This window comes from Lissotriton helveticus, chromosome 1_1, assembly GCF_964261635.1.
Source record: "Lissotriton helveticus chromosome 1_1, aLisHel1.1, whole genome shotgun sequence".
NCBI lineage: Eukaryota > Metazoa > Chordata > Amphibia > Caudata > Salamandridae > Lissotriton > Lissotriton helveticus.
Genome location: NC_136057.1, coordinates 884,906,258 through 884,924,494, shown reverse-complemented (window position 1 = coordinate 884,924,494; position 18,237 = coordinate 884,906,258). Strand labels below are relative to the sequence as shown.

General features: G+C 46.8%; 1 protein-coding gene across 2 annotated transcripts in view; it reads right to left on the bottom strand.

Annotated features, from left to right (window-relative positions):
* MON2 (MON2 regulator of endosome-to-Golgi trafficking) overlaps window positions 1-18,237 on the bottom strand; it is a 1,009,595-nt gene that overhangs the window by 544,986 nt on the left and 446,372 nt on the right. For both annotated transcript variants that reach the window (XM_078675668.1, XM_078675659.1), the window contains exon 10: window positions 15,545-15,684. In XM_078675668.1, coding sequence (XP_078531794.1) covers window positions 15,545-15,684 — 140 coding nt within the window. The remainder of the gene's footprint in view (window positions 1-15,544; window positions 15,685-18,237) is intronic.

Genomic DNA, 18,237 nt, shown 5'->3' with positions numbered 1-18,237 from the left:
AGGTGCAGAAAGAGGCAATTGAGGTACAGAAAGAGACAGGAGGGGTGCTGAAAGAAGGAAGAAAAGTACAGAAAGAAGCAACAGAGGCTCTGAAAGAGGTGCAAAGGATGCAGAAAGAAGTACAGAAAGAAGCAACAGAGGTACAGAAAGAGCCAAGAGAGGTGCAGACAGAGGGAATATGAGTGCAAAAAGAGACAACAGGGTTGCAGAAAGAGAACAAGGGAGCAGAAAGAAGCAAGAGAGGTGCAGAAAGAGGCAAGAGAATTGCTGAAACAAGCAACAGAGGTATAGCAAGAAGCAAGAGAAGTGCAGAAAGAGGCAAGTGAGGTGCAGAAAGAAGCAAGAGCAGTGCAGAAAGAACAAACAGAGGTACAAAAAGAGGCAAGAGGAGTGCAGACAAAGGTAGGAGAGGTGCACAAAGAGGCAAGAGAGGTAGAGAAAGAGGCAGTAGGGGTGCCGAAAGAAGGAAAAGGTGTGCAGAAAGAAGCAACAGAGGTTCTGAAAGAAGTGCAGAAAGAAGTGCAGAAAGAAGCAACAGAGGTTCTGAAAGAGGTGCAAAGGGTGCAGAAAGAGGCAACAGAGGTACAGAAAGAGCCAAGAGAGATGCAGAAAAAGGGAAGACGAGTGCAGAAAGAGACAACAGGGGTGCAGAAAGAGAACAGGGGAGCAGAAAGAAGCAAGGGAGGTGCAGAAAGAGGCAATAGAAGTGCAGAAAGAAGTAACAGTGGATAGAGGATAGATGCAAGAGAGGTGCAGAAAGCGGCAAGAGATATGTAGAAAGAACAAACAGAGGTGCAGAAAGAGGCCAAGTTGCACAGTCATCCTGTGCGCCAACGTTTTGCAAACTGGTACTGGTGGTAGCTGACTGACTAACCAGGCCAGACGCCAGTGCTATGCGGAAAGACGCTTAGAATACAGTGAAAACACCTACATACACTAGGGTACACTATGGGTTGGGGAACCCCTGTGGTTGGCATAACCTCCCCTGTAAGGTCCTAGCACATAATAGGGCAGGAGGATTAAAACTACCTCAGTCAGAGGTGCAGAAAGAGGCAAGAGAGGTGCAGAAAGAAGCAAGTGAAGTGCAGAAAGAGGCAACAGAGGTGCAGAAAGACGCAAGAGAGGTGCAGAAACAAGCAAGAGAAGTGCAGAAAGAGGCAAGAAAATTGCTGCAAGAAGCAACAGAGGTATAGAAAGAGAAGTGCAGAAAGAGGCAAGTGAGGTGCAAAAGCAGAATGAACCATCAGAGGTACAAAAAGAGTCAAGAGGGTTATAGAAAGAGGCAGGAGGGCTGCACATAGAAGGAAGAGAAGTACAGAAAGAAGCAACAGAAGTGCTGAAAGAGGTGCAAAGGGTGCAGAAACAGGCAGGAAATGTGCATAAAGAGGGAACAGGAGTACAGAAAGAGGCATAAAGAGGCGAGAGCAGTACAGAAAGTGGGGTGCAGAAAGAGGGGAGAGGGGTGCAGAAAGTAGCAAGTGAGATGCAGAGAGGCAACAAAGGTGCAGACAGACGAAAGAGAGTTGCAAAAACAAGCAAGAAAAATGCAGAAAGAGGCAAGAAAATTGCTGAAAAAAGCAACAGAGGTGTAGCAAGAAACAAGAGAAGTGCAGAAAGAGGCAAGTGAGATGCAGAAAGAAGCAAGAGCAGTGCAGAAAGAACAAACAGAGGTACAAAAAGAGGCAAGAGGAGTGCAGACAAAGGTAGAAGAGGTGCACAAAGAGGCAAGAGAGGTAGAGAAAGAGGCAGTAGGGGTGCCGAAAGAAGGAAGAGGTGTGCAGAAAGAAGCAACAGAGGTTCTGAAAGAAGTGCAGAAAGAAGTGCAGAAAGAAGCAACAGAGGTTCTGAAAGAGGTGCAAAGGGTGCAGAAAGAGGCAACAGAGGTACAGAAAGAGCCAAGAGAGATGCAGAAAAAGGGAAGACGAGTGCAGAAAGAGACAACAGGGGTGCAGAAAGAGAACAGGGGAGCAGAAAGAAGCAAGGGAGGTGCAGAAAGAGGCAATAGAAGTGCAGAAAGAAGTAACAGTGGATAGAGGATAGATGCAAGAGAGGTGCAGAAAGCGGCAAGAGATATGTAGAAAGAACAAACAGAGGTGCAGAAAGAGGCCTAGTTGCACAGTCATCCTGTGCGCCAACTTTTTGCTAACTGGTACTGGTGGTAGCTGACTGACTAACCAGGCCAGACGCCAGTGCTATGCGGAAAGACACTTAGAATACAGTGAAAACACCTACATACACTAGGGTACACTATGGGTTGGGGAACCCCTGTGGTTGGCATAACCTCCCCTGTAAGGTCCTAGCACATAATAGGGCAGGAGGATTAAAACTACCTCAGTCAGAGGTGCAGAAAGAGGCAAGAGAGGTGCAGAAAGAAGCAAGTGAAGTGCAGAAAGAGGCAACAGAGGTGCAGAAAGACGCAAGAGAGGTGCAGAAACAAGCAAGAGAAGTGCAGAAAGAGGCAAGAAAATTGCTGCAAGAAGCAACAGAGGTATAGAAAGAGAAGTGCAGAAAGAGGCAAGTGAGGTGCAAAAGCAGAATGAACCGTCAGAGGTACAAAAAGAGGCAAGAGGGCTATAGAAAGAGGCAGGAGGGCTGCAGATAGAAAGAAGAGAAGTACAGAAAGAAGCAACAGAAGTGCTGAAAGAGGTTCAAAGGGTGCAGAAACAGACAGGAAATGTGCATGAAGAGGGAACAGGAGTACAGAAAGAGGCATAAAGAGGCGAGAGCAGTACAGAAAGCGGGGTGCAGAAAGAGGGGAGAGGGGTGCAGAAAGTAGCAAATGAGATGCAGAGAGGCAACAAAGGTGCAGACAGACGAAAGAGAGTTGCAAAAACAAGCAAGAAAAATGCAGAAAGAGGCAAGAAAATTGCTGAAAAAGCAACAGAGGTGTAGCAAGAAACAAGAGAAGTGCAGAAAGAGGCAAGTGAGGTGCAGAAAGAAGCAAGAGCAGTGCAGAAAGAACAAACAGGCGCAAAAAGAGGCAGGAAGTGCAGAAAAGGTAGGAGAGGTGCACAAAGAGGCAAGAGAGGTACAGAAAGAGGTAGGAGGGGTGCACGAAAGAAGGAAGAGAAGTGCAGAAAGAAGCAACAGAGGTTCTGAAAGAGGTGCAAAGGGTGCAGAAAGAAGCAACAGAGGTACAGAAAGAGCCAAGAGAGGTGCAACAAGATGGAAGATGAGTGCAGAAAGAGACAACGGGTGCAGAAAGAGAACAGGAGAGCAGAAAGAAGAAAGAGATGTGCAGAAAGAGGCAAGAGAGTTGCTGAAAAAAGCAACAGAAGTGTAGCAAGAAGCAAGGGAAGTGCAGAAAGAGGCATGTGAGGTACAGAAAGAGGCAAGTGAGATACAGAAAGAAGCAAGAGCAGTGCATAAAGAACCAACAGTGGTGCAAAAAGAGGCAAGAGGAGTGCAGAAAAAGGAAGGAGAGGTACACAAAGAGGCAATTGAGGTACAGAAAGAGACAGGAGGGGTGCTGAAAGAAGGAAGAAAAGTACAGAAAGAAGCAACAGAGGCTCTGAAAGAGGTGCAAAGGGTGCAGAAAGAAGTACAGAAAGAAGCAACAGAGGTACAGAAAGAGCCAAGAGAGGTGCAGACAGAGGGAATACGAGTGCAGAAAGAGACAACAGGGTTGCAGAAAGAGAACAGGGGAGCAGAAAGAAGCAAGAGAGGTGCAGAAAGAGGCAAGAGAATTGCTGAAACAAGCAACAGAGGTATAGCAAGAAGCAAGAGAAGTGCAGAAAGAGGCAAGTGAGGTGCAGAAAGAAGCAAGAGCAGTGCAGAAAAAACAAACAGAGGTACAAAAAGAGGCAAGAGGAGTGCAGACAAAGGTAGGAGAGGTGCACAAAGAGGCAAGAGAGGTAGAGAAAGAGGCAGTAGGGGTGCCGAAAGAAGGAAGAGGTGTGCAGAAAGAAGCAACAGAGGTTCTGAAAGAAGTACAGAAAGAAGTGCAGAAAGAAGCAACAGAGGTTCTGAAAGAGGTGCAAAGGGTGCAGAAAGAGGCAACAGAGGTACAGAAAGAGCCAAGAGAGATGCAGAAAAAGGGAAGACGAGTGCAGAAAGAGACAACAGGGGTGCAGAAAGAGAACAGGGGAGCAGAAAGAAGCAAGGGAGGTGCAGAAAGAGGCAATAGAAGTGCAGAAAGAAGTAACAGTGGATAGAGGATAGATGCAAGAGAGGTGCGGAAAGATGCAAGAGGGGTGCAGAAAGCGGAAAGCGCAGTGCAGAAAAACCAAGAGATGTGCAGAATGAGGCACGAGAGGTGCAGAAAGAGGCAAGAGATGTGCAGAAAAAGGAAGAATGGTGCAGAAAGAAGCAAGAGAAGCGTAGAAAAAGGCAAGTGAGGTGAAAAAGGAGGCAAGAGAACTGCAGAAATAGGCAAGAGAGTTGCAGAAACAGGCAAAAGGGGTGCAGAAAGATGGAACAGGTGTGCAAAGGCAAGAGAGGTGCAGAAAGAAGAAAGAGGGTACAGAAGGAATCTAGAGGGATGCAGAAATTTGGAACAGAAGTACAAAAAGAGGTAAGAAAAGTACAGAAAGAAGCAAAAGAGGTGCAGTAAGAGGCAAGAAAACTGCACAAAAAGGCAAGAGAGGCGCAGAAAGAGTCAAGAGAGGTGCCGAAATAGGCAAAAAGGATACAGAAAGAGGCAAGGGGTGCAGAAAGAAGAGACGTGCAGAAAGAAGCAACAGAGGTGCTGAAAGAGGCACGAAGGGTGCAGAGGAAGCAAGAGAAGTGCAGAAAGAAGCAACAGAGGTACACAAAGAGGCAAGAGAGGTTCAGAAACAGGCAGGGAAGGTGCAGAAAGAGGGAACAGGGGTTCAGAAAGAGGCGAGAGGTGCAGAAAGAGTGGAGAGATGTGCAGAAAGAGGGGAGGCGGTGCAGAAAGAAGCAAAAGAGGTGCAGTAACAAGCAAGAGAAGTGCAGAAAGAGGCAAGAGAATTGCCGAAAGAAGCAACCGAGGTGTAGAAAGAAGCAAGAGAAGTGCAGAAAGAGGCAAGTGAGGTGCAGAAAGAGGCGAGAGGTGCAAAAACTGGCAAGAGACTGCAAAAAAAAGGGAAATGGACAATAGGGGTGCAGAAAGAAGCAAGAGAGGTATAGAAAGAGGCAAAAGAAGTGCAGAGAGAAGCAACAGAGGTACAGTAAGAGGCAAGAGATATGCAGAAAGAGGGAGGATGGGTGCAAAAAGAGGGAGGAGGGGTGCAAAAAGAGGCAAGATGGGTGCAGTAAGAAACAAGAGGTACAGAAAGAAGTAAGAGAAGTACTAAAAGAAGAGAAGTGCAGAAAGAAGCATTAGGGGTACAGAAAGAGGCTAGAGGAGTGCAGAAGGAGGCAAAAGAACTGTAGTAAGAGGCAAAAGAACTGTAGTAAGAGGCAAGAGAGTTGTAGAAACAGGTGTGCAGGTAGAGGCAAGAGAGGTGCAGAAAGACAGAAGAGGGGTGCTGAAAGAGGCAAGTGGGATGTATACATTTGCAGAATAAAGCAAGAGCAGTGCGAAAGGCAGAAGAACTGCAGAAAAAGGCAAGAGAGGTGCAGAAAGAGGAAGGAAGGTGCAAGAAAAGAGGCAAGAGGGGTAGAGAAAGAGGCAAGAGGGGTGCAGAAATAGGCAGGAGGGCTTCTTGGCCCCCAAAGTCCCTCAGGAGTATAGTGGACTTCATCCCCCAACCAGTACTGTGCCAGGAGGTGCGTTTGCAGTGTTGTAGAAAAGGGGGGGCGTGGCATCAAAAGACCTCTTAGCAATCCCAGTGTGCGGGTCTCAATGGAGGTAATAGGAGCGGTAGTTAGCCCCAAGGACAATCTTGGGGGCCAACTACCCCTCCTATTACCTCCAGTAAGTCCCACACAGCGGGATTGCTAAGTTGTCATAGCAAGCCACACCCCCTTTCCCCACCACTCAGCAAACACACTCCCTGGCGTGCTCTTGGATGGGGATTAAAGTCCCCTTCGCTGCTGGGGGTCCTTAGGGGCCAACTAGCCAACCTGATACCTCCAGTATGCCCCAGATAGTGGGACTGCTCATAGGTGGACACAGGCAACACTCCCTTTGTCCACCACTCTGCAAATGCACCTCCTGGCGTGCTCTTGGTTGAAGTCCCTTTGCCTCCTGAGGGTCCCTGGGGGACAAATAACCTACCAGGTACCTCCAGTAAGGCCCACACAGATGGATTGCTGAGAGTGGTCCGAGGCCACGCCCTCTTTTTACACCACTCTGCAAACTCGCCTCCTGGCGCACTGCTGCTCGGGGGGTGAAGTCCACCTGTGTCTTGAGGTCCTCAGGACAAAAGAGGACCTAATCGCCCCACCCGCAGTGTTCCAAGAGGTGCGTTTACAGAGTAGTGTAAAAAGGGGCGTGGCCTCAAACCACCTCTCAGCAATCCCACTGTGTGAGGCTTACTGGAGGTACCTGGTGGGCTAGTTGGCCCCCAAGGGACCCTCAGGATTTAAGGGGACGTAATCCCTCAACCTAGAACGCGCCAGGGGGCGCATTTGCAGAGTGGTGTATGGAGGGGGCAGGGCCTCCAGCAAGATGCTGGCTTTTCTTAAAAAAAAATAATATGTTTAGACTGGGGCTGTGTGCCCCCCTTTCTTTTAGTATTGTCTGGCCCTGGGGACCCCATACCCCAGGGTCTGAACTTTTTTTAATAAAAAAAATAAAATGGGAAGGGGGCTTCGTGGCCTCCCTTCTCTGAGCCACTATTGGCCACAGGGACCCCATCCCCCGGGGCCTGCCCTAATTTTTATTTAAAAAAGTATTATTCTTCCTGGGAGGGGGGCCGCATGGCCCCCCTCGACTGGGCCACTTCTCACTCCACGGACACGTTTCCCGGGGGCTGGCCTCGTTTTTTTAATTTAATTTGTTTATTTTTCCTGTGTGCCCCCCCCTGCCGTGGGCCACTTCTGGCCCCGGGGATCCCATCCCCCTGGGCCTGTCCACAGCGTTGGGGAGCCTAGGGGGAGCCCCAATGCCTCCACGGTTCCTGCTGGCTCCCTGCCTCCTGCGGGAACCGCCATTGCTTTTGGGCAAAAGGGAGCTGTGAACATGCAGCTCCCTTTGCCCGTAAGCAAATCTTGCTTCCAAGAAGCAAAGCAGTGTTTGCTGCAGCAGGCTAGGAGCAGTGCTCCTGCCCTGCCATAGCAAACGGCAATGTCCAGGAGGTGGGCACCCCGGGACATTGCAGGAGCCGACCCTGACAGTCCCCTGGACCATCTAGGACCATCTTCACCTCTCACTGCACCCCTCCCAGCAAGTTTGAAGCCCCGGGGAGGGGGTGGTCCCCAGGGCTAGGGGCCGCTACGGACCCAAGTATTTACATATTCAATGCCCCAGGGAGGTGGTGGTGGGCTCGAGCCTCCCACTTTGATTTTGGAAATAGCCCTGGGGAGGTGGCGGTCTCTGGGGCTCGGGGGAGCCCGCGAGGCCCCCACCCAAAATAATTTAAAGCCCTGGGGAGGTGGAGAGCTTGGGGGGGCACTGCCCTAAAATGTAAAAGCCCCGGTGAGGTGGCGGTCCCCAGAGCAGCATGAGGGGGCTGGAGTCCCCCCACACATTTTTTAAAAAGCACCGGGAAGTGGTGGTTCCCCGGGCTGCGGGAGGGCCGCGTGCCCCCACGTATGATCAACTAAGCCCCGGGGCTGTGGCGGTCCCTGCGGCTTCCGGGGTCCCCGCTAATTAATTGGGGATTGCCCCCGGGCCTTGCCCACCCGGTGGCTTATAGAAAACAAAGCACGGAAAGCCTGCGCTTCGTATGGAAAAAGAAGGTTTCGCCCGGAATTTGCACTTTTTTTAAAAATGCTTTTATTGGGCCCAGAGCAGGCCTAGGGGGTAAGGGTGTTTCTATCCTGCCCCCTTTTCTTTTTTTTTATCTTTTTTTCTTGTGACTCGATAACAGAGTCACAAGATGGCTGCCAACACATTCTGGTTTGGCGTGTTGGCAGCCAATCAGAATGAAGCTTGTACTCGGGAGGGTTCATAAATCCTCCTCGGTGCTCAGATATATAAAAAAAAGTTTTTTGCATTTCTCAGCAACTACTGAATGGATTTACACCATTTAAGAAAAAGCACGCTTTCTGGACCAAGACCTACTTTTTTTGCCAGCAGTTCGGGCTGTAGCCTTGTCTAAAGTTCCTATGGAAATTAACATAAGGAAAACGCGCTTTGGGCCCCCCTTTTTTCTCAACCCCTGCTTGACGAATCACCCCGAAACTTTCAAGACAGAAGCTGACCTAAGTGAACGATTAGTTTTGAAAATGTGGCAAAGATTCGTCAAACGGTGCCAAAGATATTGTCAAAACAAAAAACGCTTTTTGAGTAGAAGCAAGGTCCTAATTATACCTACCTACTGGGGGAGTGGGGGGGAGAGGGAGGGAGTGAGTGGGAGGGAGGGATGGATAGATGGATGGATGGATGGAGAAAGATAGCCCTCTTTTTCAGTCCAGGTGAGGGCGGGGCTAAGAAGGTCGGCATGTGATGGTCTGGCCGATGTGGAAAGGTGTGAGGACTTTCAGCGGGAACTAGGTATGTGTTCTCAGAACCAGTTTGTCTGGAAACAATTGGTGTAAAGAAGGTGCACAGAGGGTTTTTGCAGCAATCTAACCCTCCTGGGAGATGTAATGGGCACTAGAAAGACTGTTTTGATGGTCAAGAGATGCAGCGGGCAAATATGTCATAACTAAGTTCAGATCTCATTGGAGCATGATGAAGGGTTTCGGAGAAAACATGTTGGAGTCATTTTAAAAAATCTGTCACAACAGGTGACTTGAACAAGGAGGGCTGATCTGACAACCGCAAGAAAGCTGATGTGGCTGAAAGATACCCTTTAACTGCGCCCAAAGCAAAGCCTTGCAGCAATAATGATAAAACAAATTACATCTCGGACAAAGGTGTAGAGGGGATCAACATCTTTGGTAGGACACCAAGCCACAACCTTATCCCATCTGCAAGCGTATGCTGCCTTGGTTGAGGGACGCCTGGCTGCCAAAATAATATCATAGACTTCTACAAGGAGATCAATCTCCATCCATGAAGGTGGACGTGTATAGCTTCGGGTGCAGGACCCTGCCCTGTTGCTGTGATAGGTGATCCTCCTGAAAGGGCAGCCTGATCAGGGACTGATTGAGGACCGATGTTTAAGCTCAGGAGTTCCAGATATCATAGTCTCCTTGCCCAATCTGGAGCAACAAGAATGGCTTGGGCCTGGTCGTTCCTGATCTTCTTGAGAATTATGGGCAAAAGTGGCAAAGACGGAAGGCATACACAAGGCACTAGTATTGCCTTGATCGCTTGATTATAGGAAGAAATGCTTTCAATGCCAGGTGAATCGGGTTGGTGTGGAGCTGAAAATACACTGGAGAGCAGAGTCCTCTGATCTTCATTTCTCTCAGATGGCCACCCCACCCATTAGTGATGCATCTGTCATCACAGTCAGCTCTGGGTGGAGAAGGGAGAGTGCTCTGCCACTGATCCAATCACAGTTCATCAGTCACTACTGCTGATCTTTTACAATTCCTTCTGATATCTGGACCAGGTTGGAGAGATTCTCCTGATGCTGTATCCACTAGGATTATAGGTCCCACTGTAGAGTCCGAATAGGTCAACGGGCATGTGTTACAACCAGGATGCAAGAGGCAATGAGGACCAACAGCCTTAGAGTCAGGCTCACCAAAATCCCGGATAGAGGCTGAAACATCGGAATCATGGCCTGAATACCTTTGACTCGTCACTCCAGAGGATAGGCTGCACAGTGCAAGAACAGCTCAGATGAGAGGGAGCCAGGTGTGACTTCGACATGTTGAGTTGATTGTGTACCCCAGCAAATGCAAGAGGTCTGCAATAGTCTGGAGGAGGGGGGACATTGCCTGAGTAATTCATTAAGGTACGGAAAGACTTGAAACTCTGACCTCCATAAATGGGCTGTAACTTCTATCATCACCTTCGTGAACACCCGAGGAGCGTTGGTAAGGCTGAAAGTGAGCACAGAGAACTGAAAGTACTTTTGGCCCACTGTGTACAGCAGGAAACGCATGTGGGCAGTTAGGACGGGTATGTGAAAACAGGCATCGTGTAAGTCCAATGCTACACAGCAGTTGCCAGGGTCTAGGGAATACAGGACCTGAGCTAGAGTGAGCATCTTGAATGTCTCCTTCTTCAGGAAGTTGATTAGAGGGTGCAGGTCTAATATTGGGCGGGAGACTCCATCATTTTTGATCACCAGAAAGTAGCAGGAATAGCATCGCAACCACAACCTACTTCTGAAGCCTGCATCCTTTCAGTGGCTCCTTTGGTCAAAAGCTCCTGTACTTCCAGCTAGAGCAGGGAAAGATGGTCCTATGTCAGCCGATCGGAGGATGGTGGCATGGGATGTGGAGTTTCAGTGAATGGAAGGGTGTAAACCCACTGAACAATTTGAGGCACCTATTTGTCTGATGTTATGGTCTGGCAGCGGGGCAGGTGGTGTTGGATCCTGCTGTCGACTGGTTGCCTGTGATGATGAGAGGGAAAACTAAAGGGGTTTGGAGACTGCGGCTACTGGGGATGGCAAACTGGGCAGACCTCAGGCTTGGATCCCATGGGGCTTGTGGGAACTGCATACATGGCCACGATAGGACTGGGAAGACTTAAGTCGGATGGCTGGGTGGGGACAGACACAGTTGGTTGGCCCTACCGTAGCCACAGAAAGGGCGAAAGGCTGAGTGGGGCTGGCGTGGGGCACTGGATAGTCCTATTAAATGGGCAGTGGCCCTGCTGTCCTTAAAGCATTCAAGCACCAAACCAGTCATGTCGCCAAAGAGGGGAGTACCACCATAGGACATGACCATAAGGGGTGCCGTGACATCCCCCAAAATTCCAGTAGATCTCAGCCAGGCGTGGCATCAGAGTGAGATTAACGAAGCAATTGTTCTGCCTAGCAAGTCAGTTGTATCCAGTCCACAGCTCCAGATGAACTTTGCTGCATCTCTGCCATTGGCAATAGCCGGGGATCAGACTGGCTCAGGCCTCCTCTAAGACCATGGATAGCACATTTGCAACGGAATCCTAAACTGTGTGGGAATATCGGCCCAAGAGGCACGAGGTGTTCACTGACCACATCGCAAGGCTGGTGAAAGACAACATACTCTTGCTGAAGGTGTCCAGCCACTCGGATTCCTTATCAGGTGGTGTGGTAGGGAACGCACCAGGGTTGGCTCTGGATGTAGAGGTCTGCACAACCAGGCTCTCCAGGGTGGGGTGCTGGGTGAGGAAAGCTGGGTCCCCCAGGACCTGGGTGGTGGCATTGGGCTATCGTCTTGTGCACAGGAGACCCTGTCCAGGGCTTGGCCTATGCCTCCAGCAAGACATCTGTGTGGGCTTCATTAAAACATTTGTCTCGACTGCCATCGAGGGCAGCGTACGGTCCAGGACCTAAGAAGCCTTCCTCACCACCATGGGAAAGGAAGCCCCTTACTCAGTAGCCACACTAATAGGAGAGATTAAGCCAGCGTCTGGGGAGGTGTCCATACTACTGGCATCTGTCAGTTCCTTGTATCAGTTCTCTTCGTGCTCTTCAAAGGGGTCAGGGTATCCATAGGTCTCCTCAGATCCCTCTCAATCGTACTCGCTACAGGACCTATCAAAAAAAGTAGGCCCTGACTCAGACTTGGAAGGTCAAGTTCTGGCCAGAGTCGATGTTGGGCAACACCTGTCCACCTCCATATCGGATTCGGGCAGGACAACAAGGTCAGTGCCGACATAGGCCTTGGAAACTACGTCACTGGAACTGACTCCAGGGAAGATACAAAAATAGCCTAAAAAATGGACTGAGGGAGCTCTCTCCAAATCTGAACTGGTGGCACGGAAACACGAGAACTGATGTGGGGTGGCACCTATATGGTCACATCCAGCACAAATTATGCTGACAGAGCTGTTCAATGCCACCAATTGGCGCGCTGAGGTACTGCTCAAACATTTCCAGGTCCAGTCTGATTCCTGGGGAATATTCTAAGGTGAGGAATCTGTCTTTGAATATTCCCCAGGCATCAATGCACCCACCTATTGAACTCAATAGATTTAACAAAAATTAGAGACTGATCTTCATAGCACTAGCCCTGGGGCAAACTTCAAATTCCTTACATGGAACGTAAGGGGACTGCAAAATTGCAGTAACACATAAAAAGCCCAAGGGTTTATTAGAAGAAGGTGTGTACATATAGTTCCTCTACAAGACGTGCACTGCACATAAATATAAGAATCAGAATTTTTAGTTGGCAAAAACATAGCAACAGTTGATTTAAACGCCCATAATTTATTTATTTATTTTATTTATTCAAAGTTTTATATAGCGCGAACAAGATCTTTACAGATATCAGAGAGCTTCACAGAGACAGGGGTAGTGGCCACAGGACTGAACAGAACTAATGGGAGCAGTATAATAGTCACTAACATAATAGGAAAACAGTAGTGTACAGAAAACATACCAATATACAATCAGGTAACAAGTAATATAAGACGGCGCAAAGTCATTGATCCAGCTACAATAGAGTTCAGGTAAACTTTGGATGTAGGGATGGCTTATACCAATTTCTAAGGATAGAGAGAACAAGGGTGGGGGCATCAGGAGGGTGATTCAACAAACTAAAGTGTATCATATAGTGGTCGGTAGTAGGAGAGTAGCATAATAGTGTCACAATCAAATAAGAATATAGTGCCAAGAGACAATCAGGAGATCAAAAGTACAAAGCGATGCAGAGTCTCTGATCCAACACCTATAAAGTTCAGGTGAACTTAGCCATAAGGATGGCTTTTACCTCTTTCTTGAAGAATGCAGTGGAGGAGATAAGCCTGGTTTCAGGAGGGAGTGCATTCCAGATCCTGGGTGCCATTCCTGAGAAGGAGCGCTTGTATGTTTTTTCCTTCCGGAATCTACGAGGTTTCAGGAGTAGATTTTTTGTACTTCTATTGGATCTCGAACCTCCAGATATAGACAACTTTTGAGCGAGGTACACGGCCGAGTGTGTCATAACGGTAATTTTTAGCTGTATTCTGGCCTCAAAAGGCAGCCATTTTAGAGATTTTAAGTCTGGGGATATATGCGAATGTTTTCTTGAGCCAGTAATGAGTCTCGCGGCAGCGTTCAGGGCGGCTCTTAATCAAGATCAAATAGCATTCCTACATGAGATATCCACACAATTAGCAAGACTGACACATAATCTAATGGAAATGCACAACTCCCAAAAAGCAGAAAGATCCTGCCTCCCAGAACAAGAGAAGTAAGCTAAGTTCTAGAGAAGATAATTCTCCCGATAATGCTACATCTGATACAACTAGATTACATTTTATTCAACTCTGGTTGTGAAACAGAGAAAAATATCAGACAATTGATAGTAATCCCAGACAAGTGAGATAAGATTACACCCTGAGCAGAGATACTATCAATAGACACAGAAAGCCCTTGACACTATAAATGGGCAATACCCGCACACAGTAATGATAGAAATGGGACTAGTGAGTGAGTTTTAATCCTGGAGATCACCAATCGCACCTTAAGGCTATATACAGTCCTAGACAACTTGGCACTGTACAATGTGAGCAGGGGAGACACATCCTGGATGGCCACTATTCCCTCTTATAGTCGCCACAGAAAAATAATCATTCACTAACCTATTGAGATCAGGACTGGGTTATAGAGGCATAAAAATAGGTACATCAAATACCACGTTTTATTATATGTGAACAATATGTTGCAATTCCTTTAATTCTTACATGTAGATCTAGAAAAAGTCATTAAGGCACAGGAAACATTCGGAGACATTCAGGTTTTTAGAGTAAACTGGAGCAAATCTTGCATATTCCCAGTAGAACACAATGCAAATATAGAGATGTTATCTGAAAGAGTCTAGATTAAAATGGAAACCAGATACTATAAGATATCCGGTGGGGGGCAAATATACAGAAATGAACCAGAAGCGATATCTGAAAACATACGTAAAGAATCAGCACTACAAGGAGGGATTCACTTCTGAAAAACACTCCTACTCTCAATGATGGGAAAGACAACTATTTCCAAGATGATAATGTTACCTTAATAACCTTACCAGTAAGAATACTCAAAGAAATACTGATAGACATAGATAGATTGCTACTAGAGCTACTATGGGAACAGACTGATTAGATTGGAAAATCAAGGGTTGACAAAGCTAGGAGAGTTATATGAGGTGAGCAGTTTGAGAGGGTTCCAGGAGCTAACAAACAAATACGACCACCAAAAGGGCACATTCTCCAACAAGAGGCAATAAAAAATATAATTAACCAGGTATGGAAATTAGGAAGTACAGAATCATATGTGCATGAAGGGCTCCAGCTCATAAGGGCGAGAACAGGTACAACCAAAGCTGTAATGCAGTAATACAAAGCACAATAGGTTCCAGCCAAATAAACGTTAGGCAACTTAGGCAGAGACGAATGGGTTGCAGATCTAGGAATGCCAATAGAAGAACCAGATACGACCACACGTCTCCAGAAATTCATGCCTCAAAACTAATGCACTTCCTTCAACTACTCACAGAGAATATACAATACTACTAAAAGAATTAACAAGGGACACAAATGCAGCGCTCTAGGTGTGGAGATGAGGGAGGAGATTTCTAACAAATGACATGGTCTGTCCTAAAATGAGCACAAAGTGAAACAATATTATTAATCTAACTAAATAAACAATAAACAGTACACCAGATTTCCCTTTCAATAGAGAGTACCTCACCTTTTCAAACAAGTACTCTCTTTCAGTAAAAAATACACCCAGTTATATAGCAGTGGAAAAACAGAAATGCAATTGGTTAATCCTGGCCCCATATGCTTCTTCCCTCCAAATCTGACCCAGTGTGTCACACAACCAAAAATCAGTGCGAAGAGCAAATGTACTGCCATACCCCGAGGGGATAAAACCTAGCACAGTTAATATTATTTCTGCTTGACTTTCGGTTTGTACTTACATTCTGTTGTGGTTTCAAGTCCCACCTTATTCTTCAAGAAAGATGTACATTTAAAAGTTTGGAACATCTGCTGTCGCCATCACCTATGTGCGCAATATGTTTAGCACCAAAAAACCCTAACCTGAGCAAAATGTAATCCTTCCAAATTCAGTTATTTGGTTCACCTCTAATTCTCAACTCTATCGAAAGGTTTCTTTGGCTTCCAGTGCCAACTACTGCTCTCTGTGACCTCTACAGAATGAATACTACTATGTAAATTTTACATGGACTTCTTTTGTCACGAAAATGGATTTAATGGAGGGAACACAAACCTAGTTAGTGTACAATGAAATAAAACAGTGATTGCTGGATAATGGCTAAAAGTAATAGGATACAACAAACTTGAAAGCATGGAATGTGCAATGTAATTGCAAAGCTAGAAAGAAAGTAAGGCCTTTACTGTGAAAAAAAGACAAGTAAAAATTAAAACAGTGTGCATAGAGGTGGTTTATTGTCCCTGAATGGTTTACTGTTGTTCATCGAGTACATTCATCCAGCACAGAGGCATTTCAATGTCAAATACACAGTAAAAATCGATCTGTAATTTTACCAGTTTGGTTTGTTATTGTCAAAGTGCTCCCTGTGCTTGGTATAAGGAATAATGATTGGATAAACGATCCCAGTGCATTCACAATGTCGCGGAAAACCTTGGTAGAATGTTGCTTCATGTCGTAGGATTGACAAAAAGACCTGTAAAACATTTAAAATGTTAATAAAATAATGTTTATGGATAAGGTAAAAATGTTAGCAAAAGACAAGCCAGATTAAAAAAAATGACTTCCCAGCCCTAAAGTAGATCAGGATAGAGCTACATAGTTTGAAAACTTCCAGGTCAGTACAGACTAAAGGAATAAGAACTTAGTTTTGGTAACGCTATTTCTGGTGGATGCTCTAAAAGATTCCTCACTTTCGCAACCCTGACAGGTTCCTGAATGGATCTATAAAATGTCTGCAATAGCTACCGGGTGCTATCAGATTACTTAGAGAGCCTGTCCCACCTCTGGAACAGACAACACCGAGGCACTACGGTCATCATCCCTTCACATTGATGGCGGTTTATTAACAGATAATTACGATGCGCTAGGATAAGACGCAACCTGCAAATTACAATTTCAGAACATGGAGGTGAGCAGGCAGAGCGGAATGTGACAGAATTCACCAGAAGAAGCGTTACTAAAGATAAGAAGCATATTACATTTTTGGGGAGGGGGCTCTAATTGATACCTACCTTCTCGTTTTTGGTCGAGCAGTAGAGATCTGTTGTAATTTCTCACGTTGGTTTAAAGCCATCCCTCTGCTTTTTAATAGCTTGTTTCAGCGTCTTTTAGAAATCCTTGCTTGCTAGTGGTCAGCCCTGCCTCTTTGTAACTTCTGTTCCTCCCATGCAGCAGGGACGAAGTACTGTCTCATTCCACTATGGCTCTTTATGTGTTCTTGTGGGGACTCTTTTTTTTTCTTTGTTTCCTGGTCTGTTACTGTTTGCCTGTGCTCAGCTTTGGAGGCAAATCTGCTTACATGTAAATAGATCATTCCTCCCTCCCATCTCCTCTTAATGCCACAATTGTGTCAGTACTGCCTTCCCCTCTGTTCCTCCCGCTCTGTTGATAGTATTTATTCAGCCTTTTTCCACTTTTCGAGGTGTACAGCAGTTGTGCTAATTTTTGGCAGGCTAATTGGTTTGTTTTGGGCTTACTTTTATGGAGGGATTGGGCTTGTTGAAGTCTTGTTTGTGAAAAGGCATGAGTCATTGCAGCCCCTCCCACTACTCCATGTGCTACGTCCCATCGAATTCAGAGGGTACCTTGCAGCATCCCCATGCTGCAAGGTACCCAGCTTCAGCCTAGTTTTAAAATGTATCGATCACAGCACCCCGGCAGGAATAATGGTGGCCGCACCTTTCTTATGGTTAGTTGCATTGGCAAACACAGGTGCATGCCTTTTTTCTCTTTATTTATCTTGGTTTCAAACGCCGAACTCAAGCTTTAACTGTAAACATCTTAAGCTAAAGCCACGATTGCTTCTTTACTTTGGAACCATTCGCGGCAGACGCTTTAGCTTAAGATATTTAGTGTTAAAGCACAAGTGCGGCGATTGTAACCAAAGTAAATAAAGAGAAAAAACATGCGCCTGCCATTTTTGTTCTCTTTATTTACTTTGGTTTCAATCGCGGCACTCTTGTTTTGGCTGTAAACATCTCAAGCTAAAACACGGGTGCCTCAATTGCTTCAAAAGTAAAGAAATAGATAAAATGGGTTTTTTCTATTTCTTTACTTTTGAAGCACTCAGGGCACCCACGCTTTAGCTTGAGATATTTACAGCTAAAGCACAAGTGCCGCAATTGTATTGCAAAGGCTTGTTTAAGGGTTGAGGCCCCTCAGGAGGTTCCCCCATGTGCCGCAAGGGCTGCAGGGACCAGTGTTGCGGCCTTGTGCTACGAGGTCCTACTACAATGACAATGTGTGCTGTAGAAATGTTATTGCATCTTACAAAAAATAGCATAACCCGTAACACAACATTTATATGTTTCCTTGCGCACATCGATTAAAACGTCTTCCTTCGTGTAGTCTTCTATTTCCTTCCAGCTTCGGATTAATTATGCAGACCACATCAGTGACTACACCAGAATCTATTCTGCTTTTCATATACTAAATATATCGGTACATAGAATGATGTTACATCTACAGATTGAAAAAACGCATAAACAATTCGCTGAGCTATAGCATCCCGTTACATTAAAAATGTTCTCTTCCAGCAAACTTCTCACTCTGACTTTCTGGTCTATCTCTGTGTGACGGGGTGGGCTGGACAGACGAGTCATCGGAAGGTCTGCAGGACTGGTGGTCTCCCGTACCCCTCTCACCCACCTCTGTGCCCTCTATACAGCAACCTCCATCACTCGTGGACGAGTGGAATCAGCAGTTCCCTTGCGGTCACGAAGAAGAAGCGGCGAAACAGTACGGCACCTTTAAACAGGCCCACCCCCTCCCTGGGACGTCATCGCGCAGGACGACTCAAAGGAAGACGGAACCAGGAAGACAGCGGACAGCGTTTCCCTGGGGGCGGAAGGTGAGAGGACGGAGAGAGGAGCGAGACCGGAGGAAGAAGGCGTGTTGAAGATTGAAGGCGGGAAGAGCGTCCACGACAAGCCAGGAGGCCAACGTATCCACGAGCCGCCCTGCCACGTTCCCACGGGAGGAGCGTGGCTTGAGCAGGTACGGGGGAAGGTAGCGGGCTGGGTGGGGA